The sequence below is a fragment of the Actinia tenebrosa genome, unplaced genomic scaffold (genome assembly GCF_029948245.1).
Source record: "Actinia tenebrosa isolate PJP-AT-01 unplaced genomic scaffold, QUT_ActTen_1.0 PGA_scaffold0__85_contigs__length_37466705, whole genome shotgun sequence".
Taxonomy (NCBI): Eukaryota; Metazoa; Cnidaria; class Anthozoa; order Actiniaria; family Actiniidae; genus Actinia; species Actinia tenebrosa.
This window is the reverse complement of record NW_028292569.1, coordinates 14,202,545-14,214,072: the sequence shown is the minus strand read 5'-3', so window position 1 is coordinate 14,214,072 and position 11,528 is coordinate 14,202,545. Positions and strand designations below refer to the sequence as shown.

The window sequence follows — 11,528 nt, the reverse complement described above, 5'->3', positions numbered from 1 at the left end:
AGAGAGCCTCAGCAACTCGCAGTAGAATAAGAAAGGCACTATCCGACGACAAAGACAGTACTTTATTTCGATAAACGTGCCGAGGCTGAAGCCAATACCTCCACTGGGGATCTGATATATCGCTGGTAGGCGTTGCTGGACCACCGGCCCATCGACTGTATCAGGTGATCGGGAACTCCGTTTCGGGCTGCTACCGTAGCCGCGCCTATTCTAAAGCTATGGCTGGAATAGTTCCCTGGAATATTCGCCAACAACAAGAGTTTTCTAAGCCAGTTGGTAAGAAGAGGGCGTGTCAACGATTGACCAGATTGCAACAAAAACAATGGCCCTGGGGAATCTCCTCTGATCTTCAGATACGCTAATAGAGAATGGACTGCGCACAAAGGAGGGGTGGCCCTACCCACGTAAACTCGACAACCCTTTCGGAATGGGTCAGTCTTAGACGCTTTAATATGCATACAAAGACACGACGGCGCGTCTATAGAGTCTACTGCTATATCTTGCACGCTCAAGTGAATAGCTGAAGAATAACTGCTTAATTTAGGTACAGTAAACTCCGCAGAACGCATGAAACCAAAGTAAGCTAGGCAACAGGCTGCCCAAAACATTAAGTGATTCACCTGGGACATGTCCAAATGTCCATGAATCGACCACATAATGTCATCAGTGATGGGTAAACGATCCGTGGATTTGGTCCCCTGGACGCGTTTAATGCCTCTTATCACTCTCTGTAGTCTTGGCCGGTCAAGCAAGGGGTCAGGAAAGCCTTGCTCTACGTGAAGCGCACGGACTGCCGAAAGGTAGGCCTTAATCGACGCATGGTTTAAGGACTGAGACAAGAATGACGCGAACAGGCACAAAGTCCATTCATCTGCTGGACAGACAGAGCCGTCCGCGTGGGCTTTTCCAAACTGCAAGCAAAAGGCTGTAAATCTGTTCTGGGCGCTTGCGTAGGATCTTCGGGTGCTCGGAGCTAATCCCTCTTTCATCAGCTCTCGGCAACGGGCTTCTAGAGCTGAGATGTGAGGTCCTCCAACACGTGACCCGGGATCTGAGTGGGCACGGGTCTGGCCCATGGGGCTAACTGCCAAAAGTCCTGCCAACGGAAGCGGGAAAGTGCGTCAGCAATTGGGTTCTGTACACCGGGGACATGAACCGCAGAGAAGGTAAAGCTGAACTGCACTGCTGCTAGCAGAAGACTACGAAGTAGATGCATTATGCACGGGACTTTAGACGTTCTCGAATTAAGGATAGACACCACCGCCTCATTGTCAGACCTGAACCTGACATGAAGCAGCCGCCAATGTCTTCCCCAAACGTGTGCCGCAACAGCAATGGGGAAAAGCTCTTTGTATGCAATTGAGAGGGGCTTCTGGGTGGCAAACCAAATGCCATTGAACCACTCTTCCTTGAAAAAGGCGCCGTATCCCAGTGAGCCAGCGGCGTCGGACGTAACTTCGATTTGCGCCGGTGTCGTCATACCAGGATGCAGCCAAAAGCCAACACCGTTCCACGTTTCCAGGAACTGACGCCACCACTGGAGATCCAGATGAAACTCGGCGTTTAAACGAATCGGGTGGTTAGCATTCCTGAAGCAGCAAAGCAGATTTATCATGCGCCTGATAAACGTTCTCCCTGGCCAAACCACCTTAGCTGCATGGTGGAGGAGGCCAATAAGAGATTCGAGTTCGGTCTTACGACACCATTGGCGGTTTGCCCAAGAGTTAACTAATGCACGCACGTTGCCCAATTTATGTTCTGGGAGACGCGCAATTTGCCTAATGGAGTCCAGTTCGATGCCCAGGACAACTAGGGTCGTCGTCGGGCCTTCACATTTTTCAGGGTGAAGAGGGATTCCAAGACTTGCGCAGACACTGATAGCCGTGCCGAGATTGCGGCCGCAAACCCCGGAACCTGGAGGACCCGCGGTAATGAAGTCATCCAGGTAATGAAGCAAATCTGACACCTGATAGTTGTTGGTCAAGATCCATTCCACCACCGCCGCAATTGAATCAAAGATACAAGGGGCAGAGCGTAGCCCAAACGGGAGAGCTAAATCGACGTAAAACATGTCGCGCCACTTCATGCCGAGAAGATAACGGTCCGATGGGTGAACCGCAACGTTACGGTAAGCCGACTGCACGTCAAACTTAGCCATCATCGCCCCCACGCCCAATCTACTAACCATTCTGATAATGTCGTCCACTTTGATATATTGCAATGAGAATTGGTCCGCATTAATGCCATCGTTAACGCTGGCGCCCTCGGGTGACGATAAGTCCACGATCAAACGCCATTTACCTGGCTGCCCGCTCTTGGGGATGACCCCGAAACTACTGATGTGCAAATCTGGTAGGGGGGAGTGGGAAAAAGGGCCCGACACCCTGCCTAATGCCACTTCGTTGGCCAAGTACTCGTCGATTACGACTGGGTGCTCCTCGGCTGATTTTTTATTTCGCCTTGCAGATCGCAGCTGTGGCACATTGCTGAAGCCTAGGCGAAACCCCTCCTGAATACCGTTTAGAATATAAGAAACTCGGTCTTGGTCAGGGTGGTGTCTTAATTCCATAGCGAACCTTTCAACCCTGAGCGGGGTGACACTGGAAACTGGAGGGAGCGCGAAGGCGGCTGAAACGAAAGTAATTAGGGGTAAGCTGGAAGCGGGGCAATACTCGAACAGCTATAACAAACGGACCACGAGGGGGGGAGGGGGGGTTGGGGAGGCGGCTCAATTCAATGGACGCAGCACACAACACAGTCAACTGTAATACCAGAACCCTCGACATTGATATCAGCTTATTGAAGGGGTCTAACCTGGCTAACTACTGGTAAATAGATAAATCAATATATAGCTAAATAATAATAGGAGAACTTTAATCGGCCAGCCCAACAGTACCAACCCAAATAAACAAACGAGGGGTGGTATGGCAGCAGTTAATTGCAGCGTCAAACTGTTTTTCGTTACGTGTTTCGTTACGCTGCGAAAACCGTAGGTATAACGGGTTAACTCTGTCTTGAAGTGGGACAGACGACGCCGGGGGGTAACCTCCAATCGAGCTAAGAACGGAAAGCAGCAACAGCGGGAACGATATAACGACAGCGAGTGGCGAGACTCGCGGAAAACGGTAACGACAATATACGAAGGGGAGGCAGCTTCGCTCCCACTTCGACGGCACAACAGTAGAGTCAACGTCTACGCTCTCTCGCACGAGACAGCACAGGCGACGCGGAACGTTCCCTCAGCTTAAGCGACGAGGATTGCGACTCAGGGCACTGTGGCTCCCGGTGCGAGCCCGAGCACTTAGCACAACAGTGAGCGTACCGACAGGGAGAATAAGGGGAGGTGCAGCGACCACGGTTCCACGACAAGCATACCGTTGTAGATGAGGGCCTTGCAGTAGAGCCAGCCGTGTGAAAATTATAAAGTTGCACGTTTAGCTGAGACCAATCAGTTAGTTGTAACGCGGCTGCATATTCGCGGAAAGCCTGATCGTAGCCCATCCAAGCTCGTCCATTGAACAAACGGTAGGTGCGAAGGATCAACAACTTGTACTGAAGCAAATCCCTCCAGCGAAGCGGGTTAAAGGCTGTGACCACGAGTGTGTAGACAGAAAAAGCTTCTGACCAACTAACAATGTCGTCAAACCGACGCTTTGGCTTTTTAGGCTGGCTAGTGAGTACTAGCCTACCATCTAGCATGAGCTGGGGCTCGTCAGAATCCGAGCTAGGGACCAAATTAGCTGGTACGAGGTCGTTCAAATCAATAAACCTCCCTGTGACGATCTGAGCCACCAGTTTTGAAGGTATTGGGGAATATCCCGGACCCACAACAAACGGTTGGTGCAAAATAACAGGCAGTGGGCTCTGGGAACCCGTGGAAGCGGGGACTGAACTCGTTGCACCGAGACTACTGGTAGTTGAAGTTAAAGTTGATGTACTCGAGGCGGCAGGAAAAGAGAAAGTGTTCAAAAAAGACGGGGCAACCATTGAGGACCTACCTCCAAGAGTTCCGGGCTAGTAGAATCCCCGCTCCTGTCTGCAATAATTGGCTGGTCCTTTGGGCAAGGGAAGAGGGCAGGCAACCCAACATTATTATTCGCCTGACTCGTTGCTCTGCTGGCCATTGAACGGTCGACTGCTCGCTGGATGGCTTCAACAATCTGTGAAGAAAGCTCTACAGGTACCTGGGAGACCGTCACCACACTCGGCGAAGAGCTAGTAGACTCTCCCGATGATGCAGCCTCGTTATTCATGTTGTATGACGGTGTAAACACCCCAAAACAGGCAAAAAGTGATGATAAATAAAATTTTTTTGCTGCACGCTCACAGCCAAAGCTACCAAGACTGCTGGCAAAGCTGCCACTAAGTCCTTAGCAAAAACGCGCCCCACTCCCCACCCCCACCGCATATTATTGTGATGGGTAGCCGCTGGCTGCTACGACTCGGTTTTAACTTGCCTGAATTTCATTCATGCTCATTATACATACGATGATCACGTGATATGATGACTATGTACATACGATGATCACGTGATATGATGACTATGTACATGCGATGATCACGTGATATGATGACTATGTACATGCGATGATCACGTGATATGATGACTATGTACATACGATGATCACTCGATATGATGACTATGTACATACGATGATCACGTGATATGATGACTATGTACATGCGATGATCACGTGATATGATGACTATGTACATACGATGATCACGTGATATGATGAATATGTACATAAGATGATCACGTGATATGATGACTATGTACATACGATGATCACTCGATATGATGACTATGTACATACGATGATCACGTGATATGATGACTATGTACATGCGATGATCACGTGATATGACTACGTACATATGATCACGTGATATGTTGGCTATATACATATACGATGATCACATTATATGATGCTATGTATATACGATAATCACGTGATATGATGACTATATACATACGATGATCACGTGATACGACTATTTACATACGATGATCACGTGATATGACGACTATATACATACGATGATCACGTGATACGACTATATACATACGATGATCACGTGATATGATGACTATATACATACGATGATCACGTGATATGATGACTATATACATACGATGATCACGTGATACGACTACGTACATACGATGATCACCTGATAGGATAACTATATACATATACGATGATCACGTGATATGATGACTATATACATAGAATGATCAAGTGATAGGATGTCTTTGTTCATGTGATAGGATGTCTACGATATATTATGATCACATGATACAAGTTTTTACTTGGCAATAATTATACCCACTTGCACGTGGATCACGTGACCGGAAGTAGAAATAGAAAGCAAATATTTCATTCACATATATCAACCTCGTTTATCATCAATATAAGCAATGTATGCATAAGGCATTTGCTAAAAAGAAATAGATCACGTATAGTATAAAACTAGATTTCAATCACGATATGATAACATTACTTGATTAAACACCGGGTCCTGGATAAACGCCGGGTTAACAAGGTCCAGTTTTTAAAAAAAACACTTTGGTTGCGTTTATTTTGAGGTCACGGCGTTTATTGGAAATCACCATCAATAGGTCAATAGTTAACAAATAAAACAGCTTTTTCCGTGCTCCGTTCAGTAATAAAGCACGCAGGAAGTGACGTAAGCACGAAGGAAGTGTAAGGATAAACACGAGCCAAGGGCGAGTGCTTCTCGAACTTCTTGAGTGCTTATGGCGCTTCCTAAGTGCTTTATTACTGAACGGAGCACGGAAAAAGCTGGTTTATTCGTTTTATTATATAGTTACTAATTCTTTGTTGGTATTGAATTTATTTATGCAAAAAGAAAAATGGACGCAGGATCTAGCAGCACTTCGCGCGCGCAGATGGCGTCAGCACTGTGCTCCGTTCACTAATAAAGCACAGTTTTCGACCAATCAGCGCGCGCGTACTGATCCCAACTATATAATAACTACAAATAAGCTACATCGACGTAAACATCTACATCCAATTTTGCATTTATATATGTACCGTTGTTTAAACTATGATATTATAATTCGTTGTTAAATAAAATGTTCAAGCAATAAAGGCTCAGAAAAGCCCTAAAAAGGCTTCATAAACAAACACTGGGTCCTGAATAAACCCAGGGTTCAAATAAACACCGGGTCACAACGTCGGCCCAGTTTTAAATAAATTCCGGTGGCGTTTAAGATACACCAAGCTAGTTCAAAAAATTTTGTTGGGTTCTTGCCTCCCCCGTCGTAGTCTCTTTGCTCTTTTCCTATACTGGGTTTCCTGTGTTGGCTGAGAGTTGATCGAGCGGGACTAGTATCCATCCCTCTCGAACAGCAACAAAAACCAAATCAATTAACGAAAACCTTAGCGATTAGCCTGCGGAGGCTAGTTGGGCTGACACGAGTGAAAAACGTCTGCGCATGCTCTGAATCCGCATGCAAATTACTCAAAACATGTAAATTTGACTTTCAAACGTGCCTGATAAATTGGACTTCACAAAATGCCAAAACTTAGTCCATGCTTGAAACTTAAGACTAATTCTTTCATATTGTGTATGTAATGCAGTATCTTGGTCTGACAAAAGCATACTCTCGAACTTTTTTGTATACTTGGAGAAAACAAACATTTATTTTCTCACTCAAACTCTTTAAAATTCTTAGAAAACGTGCTGAAATGCACGCATGTACAAACGTTTTCCCCTGGTGTCAGTTGGGCTCAAAGGTTGATCATCAAAGCTAAGACTGAGGGGTAGTCGATATTCTTGAGCGTTTGGAGAGTTTTTTTTTTTATACAGAAACATGTTTAAAGGATGACTAAATGCTACTGGGTTTGGTGACTTCAATCTATCAGTGTTCGACAGCTGCAAAACGTCAATATGTATAAATAAATATTAGCCTCAATTAATGTTTACTCTGAATACTTTACTTCAATGGTTTTGCACAGCATCATAAGAGAGAGAAAAAGCTATGGGAAAACCTGAAACAGGAAATAGCTTCCCTTACAAAGCAGGTTACCCAATACAAAATGAGAGCCTAAAAGCTTAGCTCCAATTAAACCTATTCCGAACCCGACAACGATCTTCGAATTTAGTACATCTCTCTTAGAAGAAACGTGTTATGGTGTTTTGAAGGATAAAACAACAAACAAAAACTAGTAGCTGTACTATCTCAATAGCTTCATCATCAATCCCTCTTATCTCGAACAGGTTGAACACTAGAGGTGTGCTGAAGTACTCTTTGTGATGCTAAGATCTACAGTTGCAAGCGCCTGAGTATAAACAACAACAACTTTCATCATCTTCTGAGTCAGACTTCAATGAAAGTAAAGCTTTCCGATGACAAAGAATATTTAATTATTATCTCAAAGTAGAAATATAAATAAAAGAAATATAAATTTAAGTCTTTCCGAAGATAAAAAAAATCTCCAGTGAAGTTTGGTTAATAGTTTGCACCAAAAGTTAATTAGAAAGTTTACTTTTTTCGTCAATCCATGATCAATCTTAATAATGTTGATTTGAGTACGCTGCCGGCAATAGAAATAATATTTGCTGAAATAGCGGTAGCTATCAGCAATCAATGATATAGTGCAGAGGGAAAACAATACGTTGGGGCAATCGAATAGTAATTCAATATTTGTTAAATAATACACTGATGCCAGAAAACTCTTCCATCTTCGGCTTTCTTTGAGATTGTAAGTGTTTAAAAATAGTTCTTGATGCTTGGACTACTTGTGGTTCTCCATGGTGGATAAAGAAAAAATCATAACAAGTGCAATAAACTTTATTATTTATTCGTCATCTTAGTGTTAAGAGCAGTGTTAGCACTAAGCTTAAATCTAACCGCACTAAGATCGTTTCTTTAGTTCTTCATATTCTGCCGATATGGCGATAATCTCTGCAATAGCGCTCATTTTTGTTCAGTTTGTCGCGTCTGAAGAAGCTTTTCGTCCAAGTAATTCAGGTGTTTTCTCGTTTGGAAACTTCTTTCCTCACAAAAACCACAAGCTTGTTGCAGCGACACTGAAGGACGAAAGAGTCGAGTCTTCCGATGAATGTCTAGTTCGATGCGTTCAAACTCACGGATGTTTATCTGTCAATGTGAACACAACTGGTGATGACCAAGGCTTGTATGTGTGTGAGCTCTTGGCTTCTGACAAATATGAAAACCAGTCGAATTTCAGACCAAGCAAAGGGATTGATCACTACAGCATTTCGGTGAGTCTTTGTCTCTTTGTTTCGCGTTGTATTTTGTTTTGGCAATTATATTGGAAACATTTAGAGCTTATTTTAATAAAAAAGCATGAAACTTTTTATAGTTAACGACACACATACTTCCGGCAGTCCATCTGCTATCGTCAGTATAAAATGGAATAATAGATAACAGTCTTCACTCTGAATGAAAATTGAAATATACCTAACAAATTAGATTAATATTTGGCGTGAGCCAAGGCAACTGAATACTAATTAGTTTTTCAACTTATTTTTGAATCAAATTGGACTTGTTGAGACACTAGATTGAACACTTGTGGCTGGAAAACCGATTTATCAAGAACATCCCGTAGTCATGCTCACGCTATTTCAACCTTTTCAACCGTTAGAATCCATGCGAGAGAAAACCATGCAAGCATCGAGGAAAGTGTGTTCCATTCTATACAAACCACACCTACAAATGTGAATGTCCTGCAGGCACACTGGGACAAGACTGTCAGATACCAGGTAACCATAGCAACGAAACAGAAAAAATGAATGTAACAGTAAGTATATTGACTTTTATAATTCGTGTTCATCAGATTTCAGCAGCTGCGCACAACGATTTGCTGCTGGCTACACCAACAGCGGTATCTACGAAATCATTACTCCAGACAAAAACAAGATCGACGTTTACTGTGACCATGGCAACGGAGAAGGTAAAGTGAACCCTTAAATATTACAAACTATAGAGATCAGCATTTTGCTGATCTTGTTTCTTTGACCATATTAGATGATTCAGGCTGGACGATGGTCTTCAAGGCCGTAAGTGGTGTACCACTACAACAACAAGGTCCTTCAGTATTATGGCTGTCAAACTCTCTTCTAGAATCCTGGTCAGCAGCTTTACCCATAAACAGCTCGTCCAGACAGCACTACAAAAACAGAATCGTAGAACACTGGCAGGCATTCAATCCAACACAGGTACTGTAGTATTTATACTGTTCGTTAGCAACTGTTGAAAAAGGGCGGGGAAGACTTCACGTGGCCAAAGAGCTGGCAAGTTTGTTTATAGTCCCTAGCTACTGAGAATTTAATTTGTTGTAGGTTCGATTGTCGTTGTACAAGAACAAGACAGAGGTTGTTCGTTTGGTATTCAACGCCAAAGGATCTACAAAGACCAACTGGTTTTCTCGTGATCGTCTTCTAACAAGTCCTTGGACAGACATACATTCCCAGCCTGTCAACCACTTTTCCATAACTGGTGAAATAGGAGTTGTTGTGAGGCGATCGTTTTACATTAACAGTTTATACGATGATTGTAATGATGTGGGCTGGATGGGTCTTATAGAGCTGATCCCTGGCCCTTGTCCCTACGAAAACAAACAGCCCCTGTTTTCGATATTATACCCTTCAGGAAGCCAACGCGTGATATTTTCTAAGTCAGGTTAGTGCAGCATTGGCCGTGTGTCACGCAACATTTCCTTTCCGTTCCCACAAGAAGGGAAACGTTGCGTGACAGACCCTACGGACGTCTGCATGCGAGGTTATTACGTTGCGTGACGAACCCTGCGGACGTCTGCATGCGAGGTTAATTATCACGTTGCGTGACGAACCCTGCGGACGTCTGCATGCGAGGTTAGTACGTTGCGTGATATTATAAAATAGAATAAAATAAAAACGATTGATTTGTGGCATTTGAACAGAGTGGCTATTCATCTATTGAAATTCCAATTGGAATTTAGAAGTTGATTTTTGCCACAGGGAGCCCAATTTGCAGGGAGAGGAAAACCGGAGAATCCTCGGAGAAAAACCCTGGAAGCACAGAAGAGAATCGGAGCGGTATATAAAAGATGAAGCTGATAAACAAAATAGATAAAAATATTAGGCTACCTCGATATTTTAAAATTCAGGCTTGATCAGTTGCAAGGCATATTCGTATGATACTTCACGTATGGTACAAACACTAGCTAGCTTTCGGTAGTAGAGGCTTTGCACCATCACGTGATGGCAGCCATGACAGGAGGCAGGAACAATTGAATCTGATTTACATGAAAAATAGTTCATTTTTCTAGGAGAAAAAGACTCTATTGTTGTGTCCTGTCATGGCTGCTATCACGTGATAGTGCAAAGGCTCTATAATAAGAATATTAAGCAAGATAGAAAAGCAAGTCAGTTCACTGCTCGACTTTATAATTCGACCTACAGCACTATAACAATATCTTGTACTACGAGTAATGTTTTAAATTTGTGTTTTTTCTTTGCGCAGATGTGGGCGTAGCCGATACGATGGCGATATGCATACGATGATCACGTAATATGATAGTAAATACAACGATCACGCTGTATGATGGTTAAGTAGGTACAATGATCAAGTGACATAATGACTACATCAAGAACAAAAAGCATGGATTCACTCACTAGATCTGTTATGTAAAACTTCGTGATATGAAAACTGTAGATGCATGCGACGATTGCGTGACATTATGACTACGTTACGCAGTGATATCGTTTGATGAGTTACAATAGTTAGATACATTCCACTCACTAGATCTGTTATGTAAAACTTTGTGATATGAAAACTGTAGATACATGCAATGATTGCGTGACATTATGACTACGTTACGCAGTGATCTCGTTTGATGAGTTACAATAGCTAGATACATATGGCGTTCCATCCCCGCCAAAATTGATGGTTTGTATTTGAAGTTCATCACATGAATTTTGCATTCGAGTAAATTTTTTTATGTTATCATCTTGCATTTCATATGCTTCATCAAGGATTCAACATACGTGTTTTATATTTGTCGTTCATGTTTTATATTCTTGATTGTCGCTGATTCATTCTAAACTCCACGCCACGTATTTGTCCTTTGAGTTTCACATTACAAACTTGATAACTTTCATTTTCAACTCAACTTCACGCTCCGGTGAACTCGGTTGACCTTGGTAGCCGCTGACCTAAAACAACGCAGTCGTAGGTATGAAAAGAAAAGAAAATGGCGGCAGAGTTTGCCCTCTGTTGTTGAAGAGACAATTCGGCAGCTTGATACAAACCGCCAACAGGAGGATGACTGTAGTAGCTTATTGCTTCGTTTAGAGTATCCTAAACCGTACAATTATTAATAAAGGTTAACTACCGGCCTCAATCGTGGCTGGCATTGGATTAGCGATAAAATGCTTAAGGAACGAAAAACAATAGTTTATATCTCATGAATCTAGGGCAGAAAAAGTGTTAACTGGCCACCCAGGTCGCCCTTCTTTCAAGGTTTCTGAAGATCAACGTCTCTCACCTTGTA

At 43.2% G+C, this 11,528-nt stretch overlaps 3 protein-coding genes across 3 annotated transcripts; 1 reads left to right on the top strand and 2 right to left on the bottom strand.

Moving 5' to 3' along the window:
* Positions 1 to 44: 44 nt before the first annotated feature.
* LOC148913554 (uncharacterized) lies at positions 45 to 1,059 on the bottom strand. The gene has a single exon (XM_089032215.1). It carries the CDS (start codon positions 987 to 989, stop codon positions 63 to 65), a length of 927 nt encoding a protein of 308 aa, XP_088888341.1. The 5' UTR covers positions 990 to 1,059; the 3' UTR covers positions 45 to 62.
* Positions 1,010 to 2,569, bottom strand: LOC148913553 (uncharacterized). Its single transcript, XM_089034043.1, has one exon. The coding sequence runs from the start codon at positions 2,567 to 2,569 to the stop codon at positions 1,010 to 1,012; it is 1,560 nt and encodes a 519-aa protein (XP_088890169.1).
* Positions 2,570 to 7,923: 5,354 nt separating this feature from the next.
* LOC116294272 (uncharacterized) lies at positions 7,924 to 10,539 on the top strand. The gene is made up of 6 exons (XM_089033990.1): positions 7,924 to 8,256; positions 8,640 to 8,757; positions 8,832 to 8,948; positions 9,023 to 9,213; positions 9,337 to 9,676; positions 10,499 to 10,539. Exons 1-6 carry the CDS (start codon positions 7,924 to 7,926, stop codon positions 10,537 to 10,539), a joined length of 1,140 nt encoding a protein of 379 aa, XP_088890116.1.
* The last annotated feature ends 989 nt before the right edge of the window (positions 10,540 to 11,528 follow it).

Excerpts from the sequence above, each read along its gene's own strand:
- LOC148913553 (XM_089034043.1), bottom strand. The coding sequence starts at position 2,569 with ATGGAATTAAGACACCACCCTGACCAAGACCGAGTTTCTTATATTCTA.
- LOC148913554 (XM_089032215.1), bottom strand. The coding sequence starts at position 989 with ATGAAAGAGGGATTAGCTCCGAGCACCCGAAGATCCTACGCAAGCGCC.
- LOC116294272 (XM_089033990.1), top strand. The coding sequence starts at position 7,924 with ATGGCGATAATCTCTGCAATAGCGCTCATTTTTGTTCAGTTTGTCGCG. Across the intron at positions 8,758-8,831 it reads ACAAGACTGTCAGATACCAG|ATTTCAGCAGCTGCGCACAA; the intron begins GTAACCATAGCA and ends CGTGTTCATCAG. Across the intron at positions 9,214-9,336 it reads AGGCATTCAATCCAACACAG|GTTCGATTGTCGTTGTACAA; the intron begins GTACTGTAGTAT and ends AATTTGTTGTAG.